This window comes from Ruditapes philippinarum, unplaced genomic scaffold, assembly GCF_026571515.1.
Source record: "Ruditapes philippinarum isolate M1 unplaced genomic scaffold, ASM2657151v2 ctg289_1_1_1_1, whole genome shotgun sequence".
In the NCBI taxonomy this organism is placed as follows: domain Eukaryota; kingdom Metazoa; phylum Mollusca; class Bivalvia; order Venerida; family Veneridae; genus Ruditapes; species Ruditapes philippinarum.
Genome location: NW_026864381.1, coordinates 319,060 through 342,303, shown reverse-complemented (window position 1 = coordinate 342,303; position 23,244 = coordinate 319,060). Strand labels below are relative to the sequence as shown.

Below are 23,244 nucleotides of genomic sequence, written 5' to 3'. Positions count from 1 at the left end.
CGATGTATTAATCAGTGACAATGGACCTCAATTTTCCTCGCAAGAATTTGAAGATTTCACGCGCGAGTGGAAATTTGAGCATAAAGCATCTTCTCCATATTTTCCAAGATCAAATGGTATGGCAGAGAAAGCTGTTTCAATTGCTAAAAGGTTACTTACTAAAGCAAAAGAAAGTGGTCACAACCCGTATACAGCTTTGCTTGAATACAGAAATACCCCCCTCGACTGTGGTTTTACACCAGCGCAATTACTTATGGGTCGTAGAACTAAGTCAATTCTCCCAATCACACCCAAACTGTTACAACCTAAAACCATATCTTCTTCCCTCGTCATGAAAAATAACGATAGGTCAAAGCTTACGCAAAAGAAAAATCACGACAAAAACGCCAAGCCCCTATGCCCCCTTTATGTAAATGACTCCGTGAGAATTCGTTCAGGAAAAATTTGGGAACCGGCCAAAATCATCAATAAACATGATGAAAGGTCATATTCCGTTGTTACGCAAGATGGAACTGTATATCGTCGTAACAGGCAACATCTTTTGAAAACAGAGGAAAATTTCTCACACTTTGACCCTATGCAACTCAATATTTTTGCTGATCCTGTAATAAGTAAAGAGCAAACATGTGTAAACAATCAAGATCAGATTAACCGCAATACTGAAGGCCCTTATATAACACGGTCAGGGAGAGTGGTGAAAAGCAATCAGCGCTATTCAAGTAGTCAGTGGGTGAAATAAACATCATAAACATATCATTTTACCTTTCACACCACTTGTTGTACTCTAATCAAAACAAATTATTATTTTGATATGTACTATAATTTTTTATAGATTTTATTCATTTCTTAACATACAATGTTTCATCTATATTTAATTTTCTGAATGAAAAAGTGCTACTTGTTTTACACCTTATTACAATTATGAATTGATTTCTGATAATAAAAGAATATTATTTTTTTAATACTTAAAGAAGGGAGATGTAGTATGTTTACCATACTGTTATCTTGAAACAGACTATAGCTAGTCTATACATGTAACCTGGCTGGAATTATCCGTCAGTCGTTGACCAGCTACACTTGTAGTAAGATCGCTTGATCATATCTTTATATTACTAGTCTTGTAAATAAACTGTATATATATGTATATCGGACTTTGTTATTATACTTGACTTTATTATATAGTTACAAAGATACAACAGACAGTACCTTGGGAGACGAGATGTGAAGAGGCCTATGAGAGGAAGAAGGCCAAGTACACTGAACTACTTGAGCAGTGCCGACACCGAGGTTGGCGGACTTGGCTATTCCCCATCGAAGTAGGCGCTAGAGGGTTTTGTGCGCAATCTGTATGTAGACCGATGACAGCTGTTGGCACCACTGGCAGAGACAGGCGCCGGGCAATCCAGAAGCTGAGCCAGGCTGCAGAGCGGGCGTCTAGCTGGCTGTGGCTACGACGCGAGGAGATAAGCTGGATGCGATCAACCTCCACACCGTAAGACGGTGGGCCCACCCGCCATTACAGATGTATTTGGATAAGGGCCGAAACATCTGGCGGGCACCCAGCTGACGATGGAGGAAGATCCGCAGTCGAGAACCAGACCTCAGAAAGGTGCGTTTAAGACTGTATTATCCACATTGTATTTTGACATTCAGATTTTAATTTTGGACCAGGTTTGTAAATTCTGATGCCGAAATGAATTTTGAAATCAACTGACCTACTTTTGATATTTTTTTATATAATTTGAACTTCATTCTTGTTTTTTTTTTGACAAACAGACTTGAAATTTGGACTAGGGGTGTAATTTCTGATGCTTAATTGAATTTTGATATCAACTGGCCTACTTTTCATATTTTTTACAATGTTTGACCTATTGTCTTTTTTTAGGTACAGTTATGTTACCATACAGAATGTATAACAAATTTGTTGTCCCAAACTGTAAACTTCAAACATCTACACCTTATGTTTTGCATGTGACATTTTGTTTTTTTTCATTCAAAAAAGTTATAGAAAAATTGAACAGTCAAAATAAATCCTGCTCTAGTGGTCATTTATTCTGCATTTATCCGACAAAGTCGCATAGGAACGCACTTGCAACATACATATTTATTAACAAAGCATTTCCAAAATATTAGGGCACAATATTTCAATTTATAATTATATAGTGAATAATGAAATGATGGGTTAGATGAGTGATTTAGGGCCCTCTTAGTGGCCCTATTGTTTATTATGAGAAAAGGCTAAAACAATCAGTGTTGTGAAAGTATATTATAAGAGGGGCAAGTTAAAGTTGAGCTGAACTTGCCGAAAGAGCTGGTATTGCCTTTCAGCAAGTTCTTTTGAAAAATAATTTCCAACACAGAAAAGCAATTGTTTCTGGTGAGCGACTCAGGGCCATCATGGGCCTCCTGTTGTTTATTCATTCATTCAAGACTAACACTTTTCGGGTATATAATGCTTCGCCTAGCGATGCTCTTGTTTTCCTTGCAATATTAACCAGTAAGATTATTTATATTATCTACGTGATCCGTTATTTAGCATTACGCATTTCGATTCGTTGGTTTTATCGAGAATGTTTGTTAACCATGATGGTGCAAATTATTAACCATCAGTCTTTTCTTTCTATCTTTCTTTGAACAATTTTGCTTCTGCTCATTTAAATAGTTTATACTCTAAAATTGCGGAAATAAATTATATATTTTCTCATCTTTGATGATGCATGATGATGATGTATATCCTATACATCATTCGGCTTTTCAGAAATATGAACTTAGTCTGCCAAAACATTGTATAAATAAATCTGCTGTGATTGTAGATATTCATAAAGACAGGAACGAAAGTCGGTAGCGTGCTTGGATATTGAAATTAACTGTATCAAGGTTTTCCATTACGAATGTGCTGAACGTTGTTAAAATAAATATTTTAGTGAGATACTAAAAGTTTTTGTACAGCTTCTATTAATTTTGATGGTTAAAAAGCAACACATATCTGTGTAAGATATTTACAAATATATTTTCATATTCACTGTATTTAAAGACAATGTGTAATATTGTCGCTGTCATTTTAACTTTCGATGGATCAAAACTTTTTTCTTCTAAAAACATATCTCTCGTCTTGCTGCAAATTTAGTAAATGTTTGTATGCTATTTGCACTGTAATGTAAAATTTGTACTAAGAAGAAAAAGAAAACGAAATAACATCATCATAAGTTATCATTTGAAGTTTCATTTTGATGCAACAAAGGCACGCAAAATTGAAAGCTTCATATTTTTGTTAATTTTTCAATGGATAAAAATTCTATTTACTAAATTAAATAACTTTTTGAACATGCAGTTGTTTGCTTTTTCATTTGAGAAAACCATTAACTTTTTATCTTTTAGGTTTTAAGATATAAATGATATACTTATGAAATGTCTTAAACTGGTAATACATAAATATTATTCCAATACTGTGATAATCATAGCAAATTCAATTATTGAATAATTTAATGTATTTGAACTAATTGGTCCTTTATTGCTACCATCGCTGGCTTGAATAACTTGCTTACTAATGAAGTTGGTTCAAATAAATCATTGTTATTTTATTTATAGATAAACAATGCGTTGGAATAGCACATCAACTGAAAATGTTGTGGATGACATAGTAATAAATGATGGTGTTTATACGGGCATGAATGTCACAAATCTGACAACAAACACGATTCTGGAATTTTACCCTACTAACAACTTGGCCGAGCTCTTTGCTATGCTGGAGGAACTACGTTTTAAAGTTTCGGATTTTTTTTGGGAAAGGTTAAGCATAGTATTTGCAATTATCAGTGTCATTGGTAATTGTTTCATAATTGCTGTTCTCGGAAAAAAAGGCGAAAAGCTATCTTCAACTTCTATATTCATCCTGTCACTTGCCCTGGCTGATTTGTTTGTCAGTGGATACTTTATTGAAGGTTTTCTTGTATCGAATGATTACATTTTAGGCGCGTATAGTACATTTGACTGTAAATTTAGAAGATCCTTTCAAATACTAGGGCGTAATGCTTCTCCTTTGACACTTTGTTTGATATCTGTAGAACGAGTATTTTGTGTTGTTATACCGCACAAGGTAAAAAATATATTTACAAGAAAGGTTGCATTTTTTCTGTTACTTGCGGTATGGAGTATATCCTTAGCATTTATTTCTTTGTATGCCTTCAATTACATATTTGTGATCACATCTTTGGGTAATCATTTGTGTGTTATACCTTATAGTGAAAAGTATATAAGTGTTACGTATCGGATAAGTAGTATTATGGGTTTTGTCCTAAAGAATGGTACTTGGTTGATTAATGTCATTTGCATGATAATCATAACACGGACCTTGATTCAAAACGTTGTTGTGAGAGGCGGTAAATCTGTTAAAACACCAGTAAAGTCGGTGACTTTAAGTTTGCTTACAGTAAATGCCGTTTATATTCTATTCATGACACCAATTGTTTTGTATGATGGCTATGTTATGGCTTTTATGGAAAAAGAACTAAACCTTTTTGAGTTCTATAACCACATAAATGTGCACAATATTCTGCAGTTTCTTTCAAACATAAACAACGTCTTGAATATCTTTATCTATTTTTTGCTTGGTGCAAAATTTAGAAAAGACAGTAAAGAGTTCTTACTTTCATTCAAACTGTTACAAATATGTTGTCTTCCAAAAGCGCAAAAGGATTGCTAGATATTATCAATGAAATCCAAATTAAACATTCTAAAGTGACATTATGCCTACCTAAGTTTAATGGTCAGTAAAACGTTAAAACTCAAACTACCTTGGTATTTTGCCATAACTGTGGTGATTTTTTTATTTCACAACGAAAGAATCATAAATAATCTGCGATGTTCAGAATATATCGGTATTGTTCAATATTTACAAAGAGTGGGGCAATCTTTACATAATTAAGGTCATTTTAATAAAGTTTCAGTTACATTTTTCAGTATCAATTATTGGTCAATCACTATTATAACAGTCATTCTTTTGAAATATATTACTCATTCTACTCATATTTACACCGATACAATGAGCAGAATGTCACTTTATTGAACAAGTAAAAAATGTTATGAAAGTAAATATATGCGCTATTTGGACAAAGAAAAAATATTTTCATTGCAACCACTTTGTCTCTATGTATTGTTTTGCTTTAAGAATATATGTATCAGGGTAAATTGTATTGTGTTTGAGGTAGATGCCTCGCATTGTGATTTTAATTGTATATCCTTTCTTTCAAAGTGTATAAGTTTTTTTTCAAATATTGATGAACACAATTTGAATGCATCATCTGCATATTCTTATGAAATATTTCTGCAAAACAAAATATTGATAGAGTTTAAAAGGGATTTAGTAGAGCATTTATATGGTAAACGATTATGATAATTTTTTCTAGAAATGTCATATTTGATCATGTATCTCACACTTACCATCAACTGTCATATATTATTTTTCATAGGATACTAAAAATTATCAACATAATTATTAGTATCGTTTCAAATCCTCCATTATGAGCCAATTCACTTTACTTTTCTTAATATCATTACTTTACATGTAGTCATACTGATCTGAATTTGACGGGACTTAAGAAATTCTTCGACTTACATGGAATTTTGAGTAAGGCGTTTTTGAGTCATTGAGAGTCATTACGTTACATGTAGTCATACTGATCTGAATCAAAACATATCTTTGTGTATCTTTTGCATACGCCTTCAAGTTATATTTGTATTTCAAAATATTGTTGTATTACATTTGACATGCACAATTATTCTGTTATATAAACATAGGAATCAATGAAGAATAAAACTCAATGCCAATCATGCTTATGTTATATTTGTATACAGTTTCAACTTACTTATAGAACATTCATATGATTTAAGATGAATTATTTGAGTAGAAAGCAACGTTTATAGCCCCAATCGCAAACTGTAGCAAATCGCAGGGACATACTTATTTGATATTTACACAACCCTATTAATTCTACGAATATGAAGAAAGATACTGTGACACTTTAATATTTGTTATTTTGTGTGTTTTTATTTTATTTCATTTCCTTTTTACAATGTTTTTTTCTAATAGTTCATATTTAATTCACACCAAAGCCTTCATTTAAGACACAGGAACGCTTTAGTTTTTGCGTATTTATGTATGAACTTTCCTAAAATAACAATTCTTAAAAGGATGAATGTTCAAAATTCAGGAAATCTTAATAAAAGGTTTATATATATATTGATAGTGACTGAGATATTATTCATGTTTATTTTTAAAGATTGATATGTCGAATTATTTACAGATTTTTTTATTTACTTAATTATTCATGTTTTGAGTAATGTATTGATACTAACTTTTTCTTTATTTGATATCTTGATATATTTGTAAGTAATTTTAGTCATTGATTTGCTTATTCAGGTTCTGTTTAAAAGATTGATTGATCCTCTGTTTCTTTTACAAGTCATTTATTTATTTATTTATTTATTTATTCTAATTTACATATTTTCTTTGTATGTTTGTCAGTGAATTATTTAATAAATCGTGTTGTTTCTAATCGATTGTTTGATTTTATCCATATATTTTGTATTCACTTATGCTTGTCACTTATGCTTGTCATCAAACATGTATTTCAGTTTCATATATTGAAATATTTAGAAAAATTAAACTGTTTAATGTTAACACTCGAACAGATATTTTTGCTTGTTAGGCTTATTTTCATAAATAGATATAAGAAAAGTTATGTGAAGCTGCGTTAAGACTGAAAAGTTTGAATCTATTTTGATCCATTATACCAAAGTTTGTTTCATCAATACAAATTTTATTGTAATTATACCAACATTGCTTGTTGTTACATTTTGAACAAACATTTTGATGTTTTGGTTTGGGTTTTGTCGATTTTAAATAAATTTTAAACATAAATCAGATGAATTGAGTTATAAATTGCTTAGCCAAACCTTTTAACTCCCTTAACCTCTTCGGCCCAACCCTTCGACTGTCCCAATATTTTTTTTTCATTTCAGCACCCTTCTTTTCTGCTGACCACCTTTTCTTGTCATTTTGCGAACGCCTCTGTATCTTTGCCTTCATCCTCCCTAGCTACATAAGTCTTATCATTTTAGTTTACTTAATCCATGCTCCACCTGTGTAATTCTTTTACTCTTTGTCTACCTTCTCCAGCTTCTTACTGCATAAGTTATTAACTTTGTTTTCCTTGTGCTTAAGTCCTATACTTTTGATGTACTAACTCAACCATTCAGGTGAGGTGCATAAGTCCTACACCATTTGTCTACCTTCTTGCTGCGTAAGTATTTGACTCATGTTCTACTAGCTTCACCTGCCTGTGCGCAAGTCCTATATTCGTTGTAAACTTACTCCTATTTCCCTACACTACTAACTTTCAACTGCATAAGTTCTATACTCATGGTCCACCTTTATTATCTTCCAGCCGCATACATCCTATATTTTAGCTAGACTATTCGATAAGAATAAGTAGAGCTACTGTAGTCACCCGAGCGTCGGCGTCGGTGGCGTCGTCGGCGTCGGTGTAACCACTTATTTTAAAGTTCTTGTAATACCTCAAATTTTTTCAAGGTCCATTGACATTTGGCTTTGAAAATTTGCACACTTTTTCACCATCATAACCCCAACCTGTAGACAGGAGGAGGTAACTGTATCAAACATTTTGACAGAATTATGCCCCTTGTTCGACTTAGAATTTTCATTAAAGTTTTTGTAACGCCTCAAATACTTTAAAAGTGCATTGGCATATGGCTTTGAAACTTTGCACATTTGTTGACCATCATAACCCCAATTTGTAGACAGGAGGAGGAATTATGCCCCTTACTTGAGTTAGAATTTTTATTAAAGTTTTTGTTATATCTCAAATATTTTCAAAGGCCATTGACATATGGCTTTAAAACTTTGCACACTTGTTTAGCATCATGACCCCAACTTCTAGACAGGAGGAGGTAACTCTATCAAGCTTTTAGACAGAATTATGCCCCTTCTTTACTTAGAATTTACATTAAATTTTTTGTAACACCTCAAATATTTAAAATATCCATTGCCATATGGCTTTGAAACTTTGCACACTTCTTCACCATTATGGCTTCAACCTGTATACAGGAGAAGGTAACTGTTTTAAGCATTGTTACAGAATTATGTCCCTTTTTCGACTTCGGAGGAGGTTACTCTATGAAGCATTTGGCAGTATAAAGCCCCTTTTTCAACATAGAATTTACATTTAAGTTTGCATACCACCTCAGCTATTTTCACATTCTATTGACATCTGGCTTTGAAACAAGTTGAAATTCTATATTCTTCTTTGAGAGCATAATAGGACTCTGTCCATGGCCTTTAACTATAACATGGATTTTAAAAAAATTGCCCTTTTGTTAGCTAAGAAAATTTTACATTATCAAGGCTCTTTTACTATCAATCACTTAGAACAGTCGAGCGTTGCTGTCCTACTGACAGCTCTTGTTAGAACTTGCACTAATTTCCAGTTTCGTGGGTCATAGCTGCGCAAATCCTATATTCTTTATATACTTACTCTTACTACAAACTGCGTCCTATTCCTATTCTATTTACCCCACCTTTAAACTGCTGGGTAAGTTAATATACCTCCCAGCCGTATAAATCCTATATTTTGGTACCTGCTGAACCTTCAAGCTGCGAACGTCCTATACACTTGGTCTACCTACTCCACCTGTCAGCTTCGCATTCCCTTTACTCTTTGGTTTACTTCTGTTACGTTAGTCCTATACTGTTGGTATACTTACTCCATCACTTACTGTGTTTCTTTACTTACACCTTTCTGCTACATTAGTAGAACACTCAAGTCTACTTTCTCCTTATTCACGAATTCATGTTGCACCGACTCTTCCTTCTTCCTGCTCTATTTATCGCGCACTTTTAAGGGCCTTGACTTACTTCACCCCTCTACACAATGTTTAAGAATGCGAACCTGTGGTCACCTTTATATCATTCTTACACTTGGCTTTTTAAAAAAAAATTAGTTAGATGACACCAGAAGAAACATTATAAACATTAAAAACAATACACAAATCAGTAACCAAAGGTGTTTTTTTTATGAAAACGTCCCCGTACAAAGATTAGCAACACAGGAACATCGACACGGGGGCCAGTAAGCAGTGCACCAAACAAAACAATTAATAGACACACGGGGAAATAATAGAAAGTCAAATTAATAACATCAAAATTGACAAAAGATTCTTTTAGTGTGTCATTTCAAAGGCGATGTCCCTTAGAATGATAATAGTTATATGTATAATTTTATTTATCTATTTTTTGAATCATGGTTTTGTCAAATAGAAATATTAATTGAAAGTGGTCAGGAAAGATACTATGTAGAACATCATGTGACCTGTCCGAAAAGTCACCATTGATAGGTAAAAATATTTCAAACATTCCATCTATACATTTTATAAAGAAATGCTATAAAATGTTTGATCCCAGCTATAAATTATGTTCGGAATTCTTCAGACTAAATAGTCAATATGACAAGGTTAAATAACAAATACGGTTAAAATCAAAATCGTCGAATGTTATGCAGGCTAGAAAATATTACACCTAACATGAACTTGTCACAATACCAAGTGTACCGTTAGATTAAATAATTGAATTACAAAATTTGTTGACGATTGTTTTATGACTGTTTGTTGAAAATCGCTGAGAAATGTTGGAAGAGTAACACAGAGGGAATTTTTTATTTTATTGCGTTGCTTATGAAAAAATACCTAAAATCGCAATATAGTAATGAAATCATAAACAACACAGGATTTTCCAAAGTTATTACAGAGTAATGATTTTATGAAAGTGTTGATGAGATTCATCACGTAATGTCTTCCTTGATATTTGCACCCAGAGGAGGATAAAATCTATGCATTACTTGAAAAGAAATAAAAGGCCAAACCTCCGCTGACAATACAAATAAAACAAACAAAACGATAGGATGCAACAGAATATTGTTTGGCAGTTTGATTGAATTCCTTTGAGAAACAAGGCAGTTGCAAACGCAAGATGATACATACGGCCATCGGCTAGCAAATAGAAAGATTTTGCTGTTAGAAACTTGTTTTCATTGATGTTTAAAACCATTTACGATATTAAGTGTTTCATTGAAATAAATATTGATTTTATAATATCCATATCATTTTTCATATCATTCTATGAAATGGAAGTCTTTATAGGCAAGTTTGATAAGCATGCACTAAACAATATGAAAGACGGGGAGACAAATAACGATACTATGATGTTGCATTTACTTAACTTTCAATAAGTTTATGTAATGACGGCGTAAACCTTAGACAGAAATGAAACCTGCATCATATCAAAGCGCAATTAAATGACTTTGAGCTATCAATCCATGTATGCGGTAGTGCGGTCAAAACACTTTTAGAATAAATCATATTTCGGAAATTTATCAAGTGTATCTTTTACTCAATGAATATAAATACCGACACACTACTCACTATGCTAATATCGTTCAGAAGGCACTACACATACCCATTTGAACAATTTGTTTGTCAAAGGCTGTGAATGCAATATTTAAAATTCCTCCCTATTGCGCGTTCTTTAATGTTTCTGTAGTTTTTCTGTTAAGTTTGAAAAATCTTAGAAAGCCTATGATTGTTAGCTCAGCTGAGCTTTTGTCATTGCAAACTGTCCGTCATTCGTTGAGAGTACAACAATTTGCATCATTGTGTTTTCGCTGTTTTCGCATTATTAAAGGTAAATAGAACAAAAAGACGACACAGACAAAAACAAATTTCAGCAAAAATACCATACGACGTAAAATAGTCTGTATTCAACATTAATGTGCTACATGTTTGGCATTATCTAAGACCTTATTCCTGCTTAATATTGCAACATTATTTTACTTTCAAATTAGTGACTGTTAAGTGTCATTTCGTATGATCGATACTACGAACATACTGTTTTAAAACACGCTCAGGAATACGAAAATTACACAAATTATCCACCATTATAATCCAGTACAGTATGGATAGTGTAGTTAGAAGTGTTAATCGTTAATGGTATTAACCAAAAAATATATTTTTGATCAGTTTAGTCTTTTCAAATTTAAAATTAGAAATTTCAGAAATTTCTTTGCATTTATTTTATTTACATTTAATGTTATGTATATAAACATATGATAGTTTTATTTTGTATTTTAGAATGTTTTCGATCAGAGATAATGTCGATTGTATTGACATATATCTTTTTCTCTAAATTTAATTTCTGGTTTGAATTTTGAACAGTCTATTTGACATGTTTTGTTCAATATTCAAAATCAAAATACAAAATTATAGTAACCAACTATAAAGAGTGTGGCCAGTCTGCTTAGATATGCAATCTCGCATGACTGGTATACTGATGTCAAAAGCTGAATCACAATAAATTCTAGCAGAAAATCTTTATACGACCAGAATTGTGGCAAATTTCGCTACCATTTTATACTATTCCAAAACACTTAACAATCATTTCACATGATAAATTTAAGGTAAATGAGAAATAATTGACTTCATTTTATGCTTCCTTTTTTAACAAAAAATAATGTTATTGGCCTGGTTGCACAGGTGCAAACCCGGGTTATAATATTAGCATAGATTCTTATTTCATTTAACGGTATACAGCCTTAACAGGTGGTCCCATATGGTCCCATATGGTTGGATTCCATTTCAGGTCTCTCGCTCATCCTTTTGACTTTTTTTAAATAAGAGATTATATAATAAAAATAAACATAAACATAATAATTATGGAAAAGATAATAATAATAATAATAATAATAATTTAATTATAATAATAATATAAGAATAATTATAATGATCATGTTAATAACCATGCCATTATTTTTATTATCATTACTTTTTTATTATTATTTATATTATTGTATTGTCAAATTTTTTTCTATTGTAACAATGCAAATGTAGCATTTGCACAAACTTTGTGCACAAATTTTCACACTTCGTGCACACATTTTCACAAAAAAGGTACTTGTTAAACGACCAGTGAGTGTTTAATTATTGCAAGACCTACCAAACGGCAAAATTCTTTAAGCACTTTATTTGTGCAAAGTCATTAATTTCAAGTTTGGCGCATTTTGTGGGTTATTGTTAAGAGAGGTTTCTGTATTAGACAACATTTTTATTGATATTCACAAGTAAATTTTTCACTTAATATTTCAGTAAAGCAGGGTAACTACATTTCTTTCTTAGACTGCACACATTTAGACTGCTAAATTTCATATTTTTTATAACAACTGTTTTGACATTTCGTAGGTAGTAAATTTACCTCATGCTTATTAACTGTTTTTTTAGACACTCTTTTGTTGCTTATTAATTCGGTTTGGATGCATGAGGTTTTCGACGGTAAATTATTTGGTTTTGCATAACCACGTGGGTCATCGGGTAATTTGTTTATCAAAGTAACGATATGTTTTATGTTAACATGTGCACAATACAATTTATGTGATAGTCCAAGTAAATTAATGCGTTTGCTACAAAAATGTTACATCGTCATAACTAAAACTTTCTGGTACTAAATCATCTGTAACACAGTCGACTGAAATAAGGCTCAGTGTCCCTTGTATATCCTATTTATAATCTGACGTACTGTCATTGAGATCAGGGTCAACTGATACAGGTTTGTTAATTACAGACTCATTATTGTCCCCCGCCTTTTCGAAGAAAAAAGGGGGATATAGAAATAGGCTCCGTCCGTCCGTCTGTCCGTCCGTCTGTCCGTCCGTCCGTCACACTTTCGTGTCCGGTCCATAACTTTGTCATTTATCAAAGGAATTTAAAATAACTTGGCACAAATGTTTATTATAATAAGACAATGTGTCATGCACAACAACCAGACCCCTACCTCCAGGGTCAAGGTCGCATTTGCTCATTCAAGGTCAACATTGTCTATTTGAGGGTATATGTCGTGTCCGGTCCATAACTTTCTTATCTATGAAGGGATTTTGTAAATACTTGCCATAATTGTTTACAATAATCAGACGATGTGTCATGCGCAAAAACCAGTCACCTACCTTCAAGGTCAATGTCACACTTGGAGGTCAAATATTAACATAGTCTGTTACAGGGTGTATTTCGTGTCCGGTCCATACCTTTGTCAATTATCAAAGGAATTTAAAATAACTTGGCACACATGTTTGTTATAATAAGACGATGTGTCATGCGCAACAACCAGACCCCTACCTCGAGGGTCAAGGTAGCACTTGCTCATTCAAGGTCAACATTGTCTATTTGAGAGTATATGTTGTGTCTGGTCCATAACTTTCTTATCTTTGAAGGAATTTTATAAATACTTGCCATAATTGTTAACAATAATGAGACGATGTGTCATGCGCAAAAACCGGTCACCTACCTCCAAAGTCAAGGTCACACTTGGAGGTCAAATACTTACATAGTCTATTACAGGGTATATTTTGTGTCCCGTCCATAACTTTTTCATAGATCAAAGGATTTTGAAAATACTTCGCACAAATAGTCACTATAATAAGAGGATGTGTCATGCGCAACACCTGCATCCCTACCTCCAAGGTTAAGGTCACACTTAGAGGTAAAAAATTAACATAGTCTTTTTTATAACTGTCATTTATCAAAGGAATTTGAAATAACATGGCACAAATGTTTGTTATAATAAGACAATGTGTCGTGCGCAACAACCAGACCCCTACCTCCAGGGTCAAGGTCTCACTTGCTCGTTCAAGGTCAACATTGTCTGTTTGAGGGTATATGTTGTGTCTGGTCCATAACTTTCTTATCTTTAAAAGGGATTTTTTACATACTTGCACATAATGAGACGATGTGTCATGCGTAACAACCAGTCGCCTCCCTCCAAGGTTAAGGTCACACTTGGAGGTCAAAGATTAAGATAGTCTGTTTATGGGTATATTTTGTGTCAGGTCAATAACTTTTTCATAGATCAATGGATTTTGTAAATATTGCCACATATAATCACTATAATAAGACGATGTGTCATGTGCAACACCTGCATCCCTACCTCCAAGGTCAAGGTCACACTTAGAGGTAAAAAATCTGTTATAGGGTATATTTTGTGTCGGATCTAGAAATCTACTTCATAGTTCAGGGGATTTTGAAATAACTTGGCACAAATAGTCACAATAATAAGACGATATGTCAAGTTTAACACCTGCACTCCTACCTCCAAGGTCAAGGTCACACTTAGAGGTCAAAGGTTAACAGAGTCTGTTATTTGGTATATTTTGTGTCCCGTCCATTACTTCTTCATATATTAAGGGATTTTGAAAATACTTGGCACAAATAGTCACATGATTAGATGATATGCCATGCGTAAATCTTTGTCCCTACCTCAAAGGTCAAGGTCACACTTAGATGTCAAAGCTTAACATGATAGATTTTTAAATTCTGTGTTTCATTTTATTTTTTAACAAATTTATTGTTGCATTTGCAGATCTAGCATTGCTCATAATTTTGGACTGAATGTCCTGAGATCCATACCTCAATCTTTTGAAATAGCACAATTTTATGCTTCATATAAAACTTCCCGAGGCGGGGGACGTTGGTAACTCTGTTACAAATTCTTGTTTCAGGTATCGCTCGAAGCTTCGAAATAAAGATTTTCTTGTGTAGGACTCGATTTGTTTGAGTTTGATGTATTTTTAATTTTGAGAACTTTTCTTAGACGTTTGCTGTCGAGCTGGACTAGAGGTGCACGTTGCTTCTATTTGAGGTTGTTTGTCCTTCACAGACTGATTGCAGGCTATTAGATTAATTAAATGAGTCATGGTTGCTGACCTTGACAGCTTTAAAAGATTTTTGTTTATGTAAGAATTGTATCATCTTGAACACTCTCTACAACAGCACTATATTTGTTTAATAGTTACATTGTGATTGGGATATTGCATATTCATTGAAGGCTTGTTGATTCATTCATTATTTGTCCTTACAGTACTTGAGACTCTGTTAGGGACAATTAAGTGGCGAGAACGCTGCAGATCTTTGAACCAGTCGGGGAACATATTTCTTACAATGCGTTTGTTCACCATAAGGGCAGTAGAATAGACCATTTGCAAATTCATGGTGTTCGTGCTTTTTTGAATTCCCACCAATACTAAAGTGCTTTCCTTGCCTCACTTATTTCTTTTACATAGTCTCTATTTTTCTCAAAGTTAATTTTCTTGAAAATTTTGGATCATCTGGAGGCATGCAGCTTTAAGTTATTTAAATGTATTATCAAGTGAAATAATCAAAATACCCTGGTGTTTTTTAAGCCCGAAGCAGATGACATAGCATATATTAATATACGAAACAAAATCAACATCACATTAATGATAATATTTGAAGATAGTTAAAAATTAAAAGTAACAATAAAATTAAATCATCGGGTCTTTTCAGGTTTTTATTTAAAGAATTATGTGTTTCATTTTCATAAATGATTATTGAATTGTTCAAAGAAACAGCAATGTTTGATGTTCTTTGAAGGATTTATGTTTTACAAGCATGGAAAACATCATAAATATAAGAAATTTATGTACAATATATATCAGGATGAAATGAAAATTTGTCAGTAAAGTAATTCCTTACTTTTCACTAGGGAAGATATATGCAAATATATTTATACAAAAATAAACATATTTTACGTGGCTTTTGTAACATTTGTTTGTACATGTATCATCTCACAGAGCAATAACTTTTTAAATTTTAATAAATTCTTAATATGAATAATTATTTTCATCTTTAAATGAGCAATGTAGCTAATGACAAAATAATCCTTGCACTTTTATTATTAAATTTGTCTAGTTGTATAACAAGAAATATCATTCATCTACTTGTCACTAAGATATTTCTTTTATATAGCTATCTATATTCGTTGACTAGGATGATTGCTTGGACTATCTTTTACTTTCATTGCAGTCTTGAATATTTTTGAAGGTATAGACATTTAATATTTTGTATTGAAGTAAAAAACAACACTTTGTTTACATCCATTTTTATGACACATTTGTGTGCATTCAGAGTTATCTTAAATCCGATTATACTCGTAATTGTCAAACCCTCTCTTAACCTATTGTTAGAAGAGAAAAAACAAATGTTGTCCTTTCTGAAAAATGAAGCAATTTCATCATTTTTTAGCGTTTATTGAGGGATTAATACACATCAGAGTAGGGGCGGAAGGTGATAATCGGTCCACAAAATGGTCCTGAGGGCATTATTGATGTCAGAGGCGATTATCGCCTTCTGGCCGATCTATGACGTGTATTCATGTCTTAATACTTTGATGTTTCTTTCCTGCCTCTGTAGTTTTCTACTTTAAAGTAACTTCTATAGAGTTGCTTCACTTAAGTGCAAGTTTCATTTTTGTTTTCTCGGAATTTGTCGTATTTTTTTTCTTTAAACTTCAACAAAGCTGTATTTGTGCAAAAGACGCTCAAGTTCTCATCATAAAATTAAGCAAATCGTGCTTAAAACCGACTTTTACTTTTACAGCTAGCTGCTTAGATGATGTATAATATGAGATTATTATTTGTGTAGGTACTCGTGTTCAGTTGGCTGATTATGATTATGACTTCTCGGCACCGGGCCGCAAACTAATGGTCACAGGACATTCATAATCAGTTGAAAGCATAAACAATTTTGTTATTATTTGCATGTGCATGTGTAAACGATATATCCAAAGGAAACGTGTATGTTACGTCACATATGATTAGAAGTAAACGCCGGGAGACTCTACGCGGTAATCAATCAATGCGCTTTTCGTAAGGATGTAATACTTTATTTTTAGGGTTTTGTTTTCTAAAAATATAAAATTCACATTTGTGAATTTACTCCATTTATTTAATCAACGTTTAGTTATACATAGTCTTAACATGTCCAAATAAATATCACAGCTTGATGTTTTGATTGTCAATACCAAATAGGTTCAAAACTAAACATAAAAGTTTCTGTGTAAGAATGAATCATTTGGCATTTGTAAAGTGTGTAAAAATATTTCCATGAGCTTCAACATACTTAAAGAAGAATAGAACTTCCAATGTTACAACATCAAAAGCACAATTTTTATCGTAAATGTATGTAATAAGCACAAAAGTACTTTTAATGGCAATGTTGAAATACAATTTTAGAAAACGAAATACAAATAAACATTTACGTATTGATGTCACTACTTTCATGAAGTTTTCCTGACAACATTTACAAAGGAAACTAATGATAAACTAGATGAACGGTAGAACATTGTTTGTTTGTATATTTAAGGATAATGAGTCCCCTTACGGTTCATGCCGTTGGTCGACATTGTTCCTTTCTTTATCAATTTCAATTCAGTATCACGTGACGTACAGAAATCTACGGGTTCAAGCGAAAGAAATTTGATAAAATATATGTTTTGTGAAAAATTACAGCAAAAGTAGCATTGTTTTCAGAACAAGGTTTCAATAGGAGAAATGCCCATCAACATTGACAGAGGAATTAATTTTTACTGTTAAAATGACAAAGTACAATAAGATAAAAAATGCTTAATTGGACTTAATAAAGAAAGGAACAATGTCGACTGACCGTTAAACCCTTAGGTGACTCACATATATTTTTAATGACTTACTATGTATCGTCATATCGTTGTCAAAGAATTTTCGTCGTCTCTATGGCAAAAATTGATAACATTTAGACATCAAAATACCCGTTTAAGATGACCCCAATCTCGTTGAATTTAGAATAAGGTAGTGCATACTACTTCACATTTTGTTTCAAACCATTAAGTTAAACATGAAATTTTCTGTGGCAGACCGACAGCATAGTTACTTAATCTTGTCTAAAACTACCAGGAATAATGTACGCATAAAGACCCTATACCTTGGTATTGAATTCAAAGCGTATTTTATCCCAAAAATCCATGCTCTAAATCAAGGTTTTTCAGTCTACATAATCTGCGTTAGCAAAATACTTTATAAATGTAAAAAGCACAAGAAACAGAGGTAAAAAAAACATCACTTGAATTGAAAGTCACCAAAAAGCAAATGATAAGCGTACTAGCATTTTAATAATTTACACATGCAAGCAGTTTCTTATTAAATTTTCTTCATGATGGCTTGAAGATTCGTTGACAGTAGATACAAACCGTGCCTGTTATTAGATTTTACTAGCTTAAATTCAAACAATGTATCCACTTTCAAAATAAGTATTCATTTTACTCGACGAATCCTTAAATAGCAATTTAATAAAGCCATAATCCAAACGTAAGTTTGTTTACAAATCTATATGCAAACAAATAATCTTAGATGACGTATATACTCGAATTTGAAATATCTTCTGAAACAAAAGTTTGTGAACAATTGCCTGGGTTTAGATCTAGTTTTAATAAACTTAATTTGCTACCTGTCAAGGACACAATTCCTGTTGTATAGTGTACCACGTAAATCTTTTTCACGTCACATTAAATCAACTTCGCAATTGATTTTTTTGTAAAATGTAGTTTCTCTTCTGTAATGAACTTTAAACTATTATTTTCGTAGCGTCTAGAAACCTATGTTTTCTTCATTTAGTGTAATTATGACATGCATGCTGTCATTTTGTAGCATGAGCCTTAATGTCACCTACCTATCTCAAAGAGATAAACATTAAATTTCAATTTAAATCACTACAACATATATTGTATCATCCATCGACAAAAGTATTCTGTTTGGCAAATTTCACTTTTCAATACAAATTATTAGATGTTTACCGATTTTATGCACCCCATTTTTTAAAGAAAATTACCAACACTACACTTGCTATCATTCTTGATTTGATGTTCACCTGAAACCTGGATCAAATTGTTTTTAATCATAAAGCCAAAGTAGGTCCCAAGTCAGCCGATACAAAACAAATCAATTCAACATTTAGTAAAATTTTGCACATGGTTCAAATATGTTAGCTTTAGGGTGGGGGGGGGGTTTGAATGCTCAGTTCAAAATTTCAGATGGTATTTTCCAAAAAGTTGTTTGTTGCATGTATTTATCAAAAGGTTACAGTAAACATTGTGTAGTTGTCGCCTTGTAGAATTCTAGAGGAAATACATTTGTACAATAGACAATTATGTTTATAATAGTTACGTTCATTTAACAATGTCTTATATACCGAATGACGGTCAACCAATTTAAAGAACAGGTACACAATTCAAGTAGTGACTGTGATACGCAACATTTGTATCTTCTACGAGCTCTTCATTTTTATTTTTATTTTTAAAATTCGCTATTAACATAAGTTGTTTGACTTATGACTGTTAACTTGTCCATGTAATTGATTAAAGAAGTCTGAATAAAACTTGTTGCAAAGACAAAAAACGGCCAATTTCGATGTGTTCTCTGGACGATGCAAAAATGATTGGCATCGTATTCTCTTGGCCTGTCTCTGCCTCAATAGAAGGGCAAAGTTATAAATGGAAAAAAAGAAACAATCGTTAAATAAAAAAAACAATTTGAAATATCCAATAAAATTGCAAATTTATAAACTCTAAATTATGTATGGCGCAATCAAAGAGGTCATGTTATATAGGTGTCTATTTTTAGCATCTCTTTGTATCCCTGTTTTTAACACTTTTAATTAATTCATATAAACCACAACGTACGACAACTGGAACATAATGATGAATTTCGTGGTACGGCGTCATGAAATGATTTTGAGATGAGATTGCTTTTGGAGAAATAAATCTATTTTTAACTTATCATTAATAGTAAGTGAGAGTTGCTGAAAGTTGCGAAACAAACACTTGTTTCAGTTTAAATAAGTTATGGGGATTGAACTGTTACACAGCTGAAGGAGTTCTCGTGACTATGTTAAGAGTTCAAGTGATAGCTGACGGAAAAGTTATTTATATATAAGCAAACACTCGTCAAAAATAGTACTTTTAAAGACTTATCTTGCCCTTCAAAATGTGTTATGTGTCTGCAAAAAAAGTTATAGTCCATTTTTCATTGCCTTTTGTTTATAATCTAGTAGTTTTGAGTAAATTTTCTAAATTATTTCCTTATTCGTACATATTGACCTGTTAAATTGTGATCTTCGTCATTGCAATTGCACAGTCACCTAATATCAATAAAAAGTTGAAAACATATAAGCCCCTGCTATACTGATAATATTAAAACAGATATAACACTGGTCAACTTAAATCAATCATATAATAATGATAATCACATTTAGTATGTATTTAATAACAGTTGATAATTATTAAGTTAGAACTAAAACTTTATTTATCTCAGAGCATATAAATATCTCGATATTCGTTAGGACACTTATTTATCGTATTTTCGTATTTTTGCGCTTCCTAGTTTCTTTTCAACTAGGTCATTTTTGGAACAACAAGTTACAATTAAATTTTTCTGTGTTTCATTCCGGAAAAGCTATGTGGCAGGTTGTGAAAAAATGAAAAAGAACAGTAATTTTCTATTTATTTTAAGAAATATTTACCCCGCAATAATATTTTGTTAATATTAATGTGAATAGGTAATGAAAAGAATAAAAATATGTGTTAGAGATTTTTTGTTCCATTGCCATATCTTTTCATGTCGTTTTTACTATGTATTTGGCATCAAATACAATTTGACATAGCAGGAGGATGTTGACCTATGAAAAAGGCTGAGACTTAGTAGGAGGGCTGAGCTGATGGAGCGATACAGAAGGGTAAAAAAAGAAATAGTTTTTAGCAAGTATTCGAGTGAAATAATAAAAAGACAATATCTCAAATATAAATATAAAGATTTATTTTTCTTACAACTATAGAACACTAAAACGAATTAGATAAATATATGTGCAAAGGCAGTGTTATAAAAGGTGCTTTGGATTTCATTTTTCATTCAATATATTCATATGGATAATCCAAACGAAACGTTTAAGAATATGGTTTGTTGTCAACTTATAAAATAAAATTTTGATATAAGCTGTTTTAAATAAGCTTTTACGTGATTTTTTATCACTCCCATTATAAAAAGTATGCCAAAAAGCCGTAAGGTCGTTTGTATACAAACAGTGTTAATTTTGATTGATTTTCAATGTTGAAACTTGAATTAATATTTGATGACTTTGACAAACAACGTTAAAAGTTAAAAAAGTAGATAAATAAATGTACAGAGCTGGTGACCATCACAGCGAAAAAAATCGTTCGCCAAAAACTCAATGACTGTCTTAATGATATTGTGTCATGAATGACCAGCTTTAAGTTAAAAATGAACAATAGCAAAACAGAAATCATCATTTATGGTACAAGACATCAGCTGAAGAAATTGAACATTTCCAGTGTCAATGTTGGTGGGGTCGAAGTCAACTGTGTTGACAATGTGAGAGACCTTGGAGTACAGATGACCAGCACTTTAAGTTTTGACATCCATATTCAAAAGAGTGTCAGATTGCACACATGCAGTTAAGAAATTTGAAAGCAATCAGAAAACATCTCACTCAGAAATCTGCAGAAATCCTTGTTCACGGGTTGATTCATTCACATTTAGACTTTTGCAATGGATTATTCGCTGATATTCCAGTCTATCAACTTGATAAATTACAACGTGTGCAGAATTATGCTGCTAGAATTGTCACTGGAGCTGCTAACTATCAATCCAGTGCTGAAATTCTTAAATCACTCCACTGGCTTCCAATTCGAGCAAGAATCATGTACAAAGTTATTGTGACTGTGTTTCGTGTTGCAAATGACACCGCTCCATTGTATCTTCGTAAATTGTTCACTAAATGCCAGAATCAGAACAGGAAAAGACTGAGATCCTCATCATCTAGCCACATTCGGTTTGACATGCCATCAACAAATTCAAAACTTGCTGATAGATCCTTGGCTATTGTGGGACCTAAATGGTGGAATTCATTGCCAGACTATCTGAAGGACATTACCAATGAAAATCAGTTTAAGGCCAAACTTAAAACATACTTGTTTGGACTGTTTTTCAACTAGAGTTGTAGATTGGCTGTGCCATCGAGACTGGGTTTTGGAGTGTCTTGATCAAGCATATGTGTATATAGTCTTAATAATGTAAAGCGCAATCGAATATTTAATACATTTTTGCGCTATATAAATGTCTTGTATTTGTATTATTATTTGTATACAGCAAAATGTTTTTAAAACGCAAATGACAACGTTCAAATGACATAGTGTTGACAAAAGAATATATTTTAAAAAAAGCAAATTAAATAGCACAAACAAATAAAGATAATGGTAAAATGTAAACAAATATAACAACATGTCAATAAACAACGTGTTAATCAAATTTTAAGAATTTGAATTAAATCTTGAAGACATGGTCATTTAAGTTTATTATATATTTTATCACGCCAAAATGAAGCTTTCACGTTAGCTTGTAAAATTCAATGGACAAAAATATAGAGAGAAAAAACAAATATTAAATAAACATTCAGATGAATAAACTTTGTGAAAAATATATAAACATCAGAAGGCAAATATCTTTTTTTTAATTAAAGATCCTGTAACACATTTTTTTATGGTTTTAAATCATAAATATGATGCTCAAATTACGATTTATCAATATTGTATTGAGGTAATAAAAATCAATTTTCTATAACGTTTAAGTCACATTTTACAATGAGAAATGCATATATTTAAATGACTACATTTAATATACGCACATATTTGCAGCAGTACATATTTTACATATTCAATTCTTCGATGTTTGAAAATTGTTTTATTTGCATAATTATGTACATATATATATATATAAATATATAATTTCACTTAGTGTGGTTTACCACTTTGATCACAACATACAGGATCTTAAAAACATCTTATATCTAATAATACTTGTTACAAGTGTTAGATATAAGATGTTTTTAATTTGAAAAACAGATATTTGCATAACTAACTTTTTGTCAAACTACCTCGCCGTCAGAACATATAGTGTAATTATAGTGTAATTATGACTAAAAGTGTAGATTGAAACATTGCAATAAAAAGCAGCATAAACGGGGCGCAGTCATCGACAATATCAAATCATATGAAACTATCAGAATGTCTTCATGTAGGGCACTGAAGAACATATGGGACACTCGTATCCATTGGCCTTCTGAATGATATTTAATATTATAACCACTTATTTTTTTGTAATTTTAATTTCCCATAGACCACTTTGAGTGATTATAACGGCCAATGCAAATTTACCACGTGGTTAAGAAATATGTACTGTTACAAAGGTAACACTGCATTTTTACAGTATTAGATCTTGTCACGTGATTTATATT

The 23,244-nt window shown here is 32.1% G+C and overlaps 1 protein-coding gene across 1 annotated transcript; it reads left to right on the top strand.

Moving 5' to 3' along the window:
* Nucleotides 1–3,596: 3,596 nt before the first annotated feature.
* LOC132725409 (C-C chemokine receptor type 4-like) lies at nucleotides 3,597–6,226 on the top strand. Its single transcript, XM_060710529.1, has one exon. It carries the CDS (start codon nucleotides 3,668–3,670, stop codon nucleotides 4,700–4,702), a length of 1,035 nt encoding a protein of 344 aa, XP_060566512.1. The 5' UTR covers nucleotides 3,597–3,667; the 3' UTR covers nucleotides 4,703–6,226.
* Nucleotides 6,227–23,244: the final 17,018 nt, after the last annotated feature.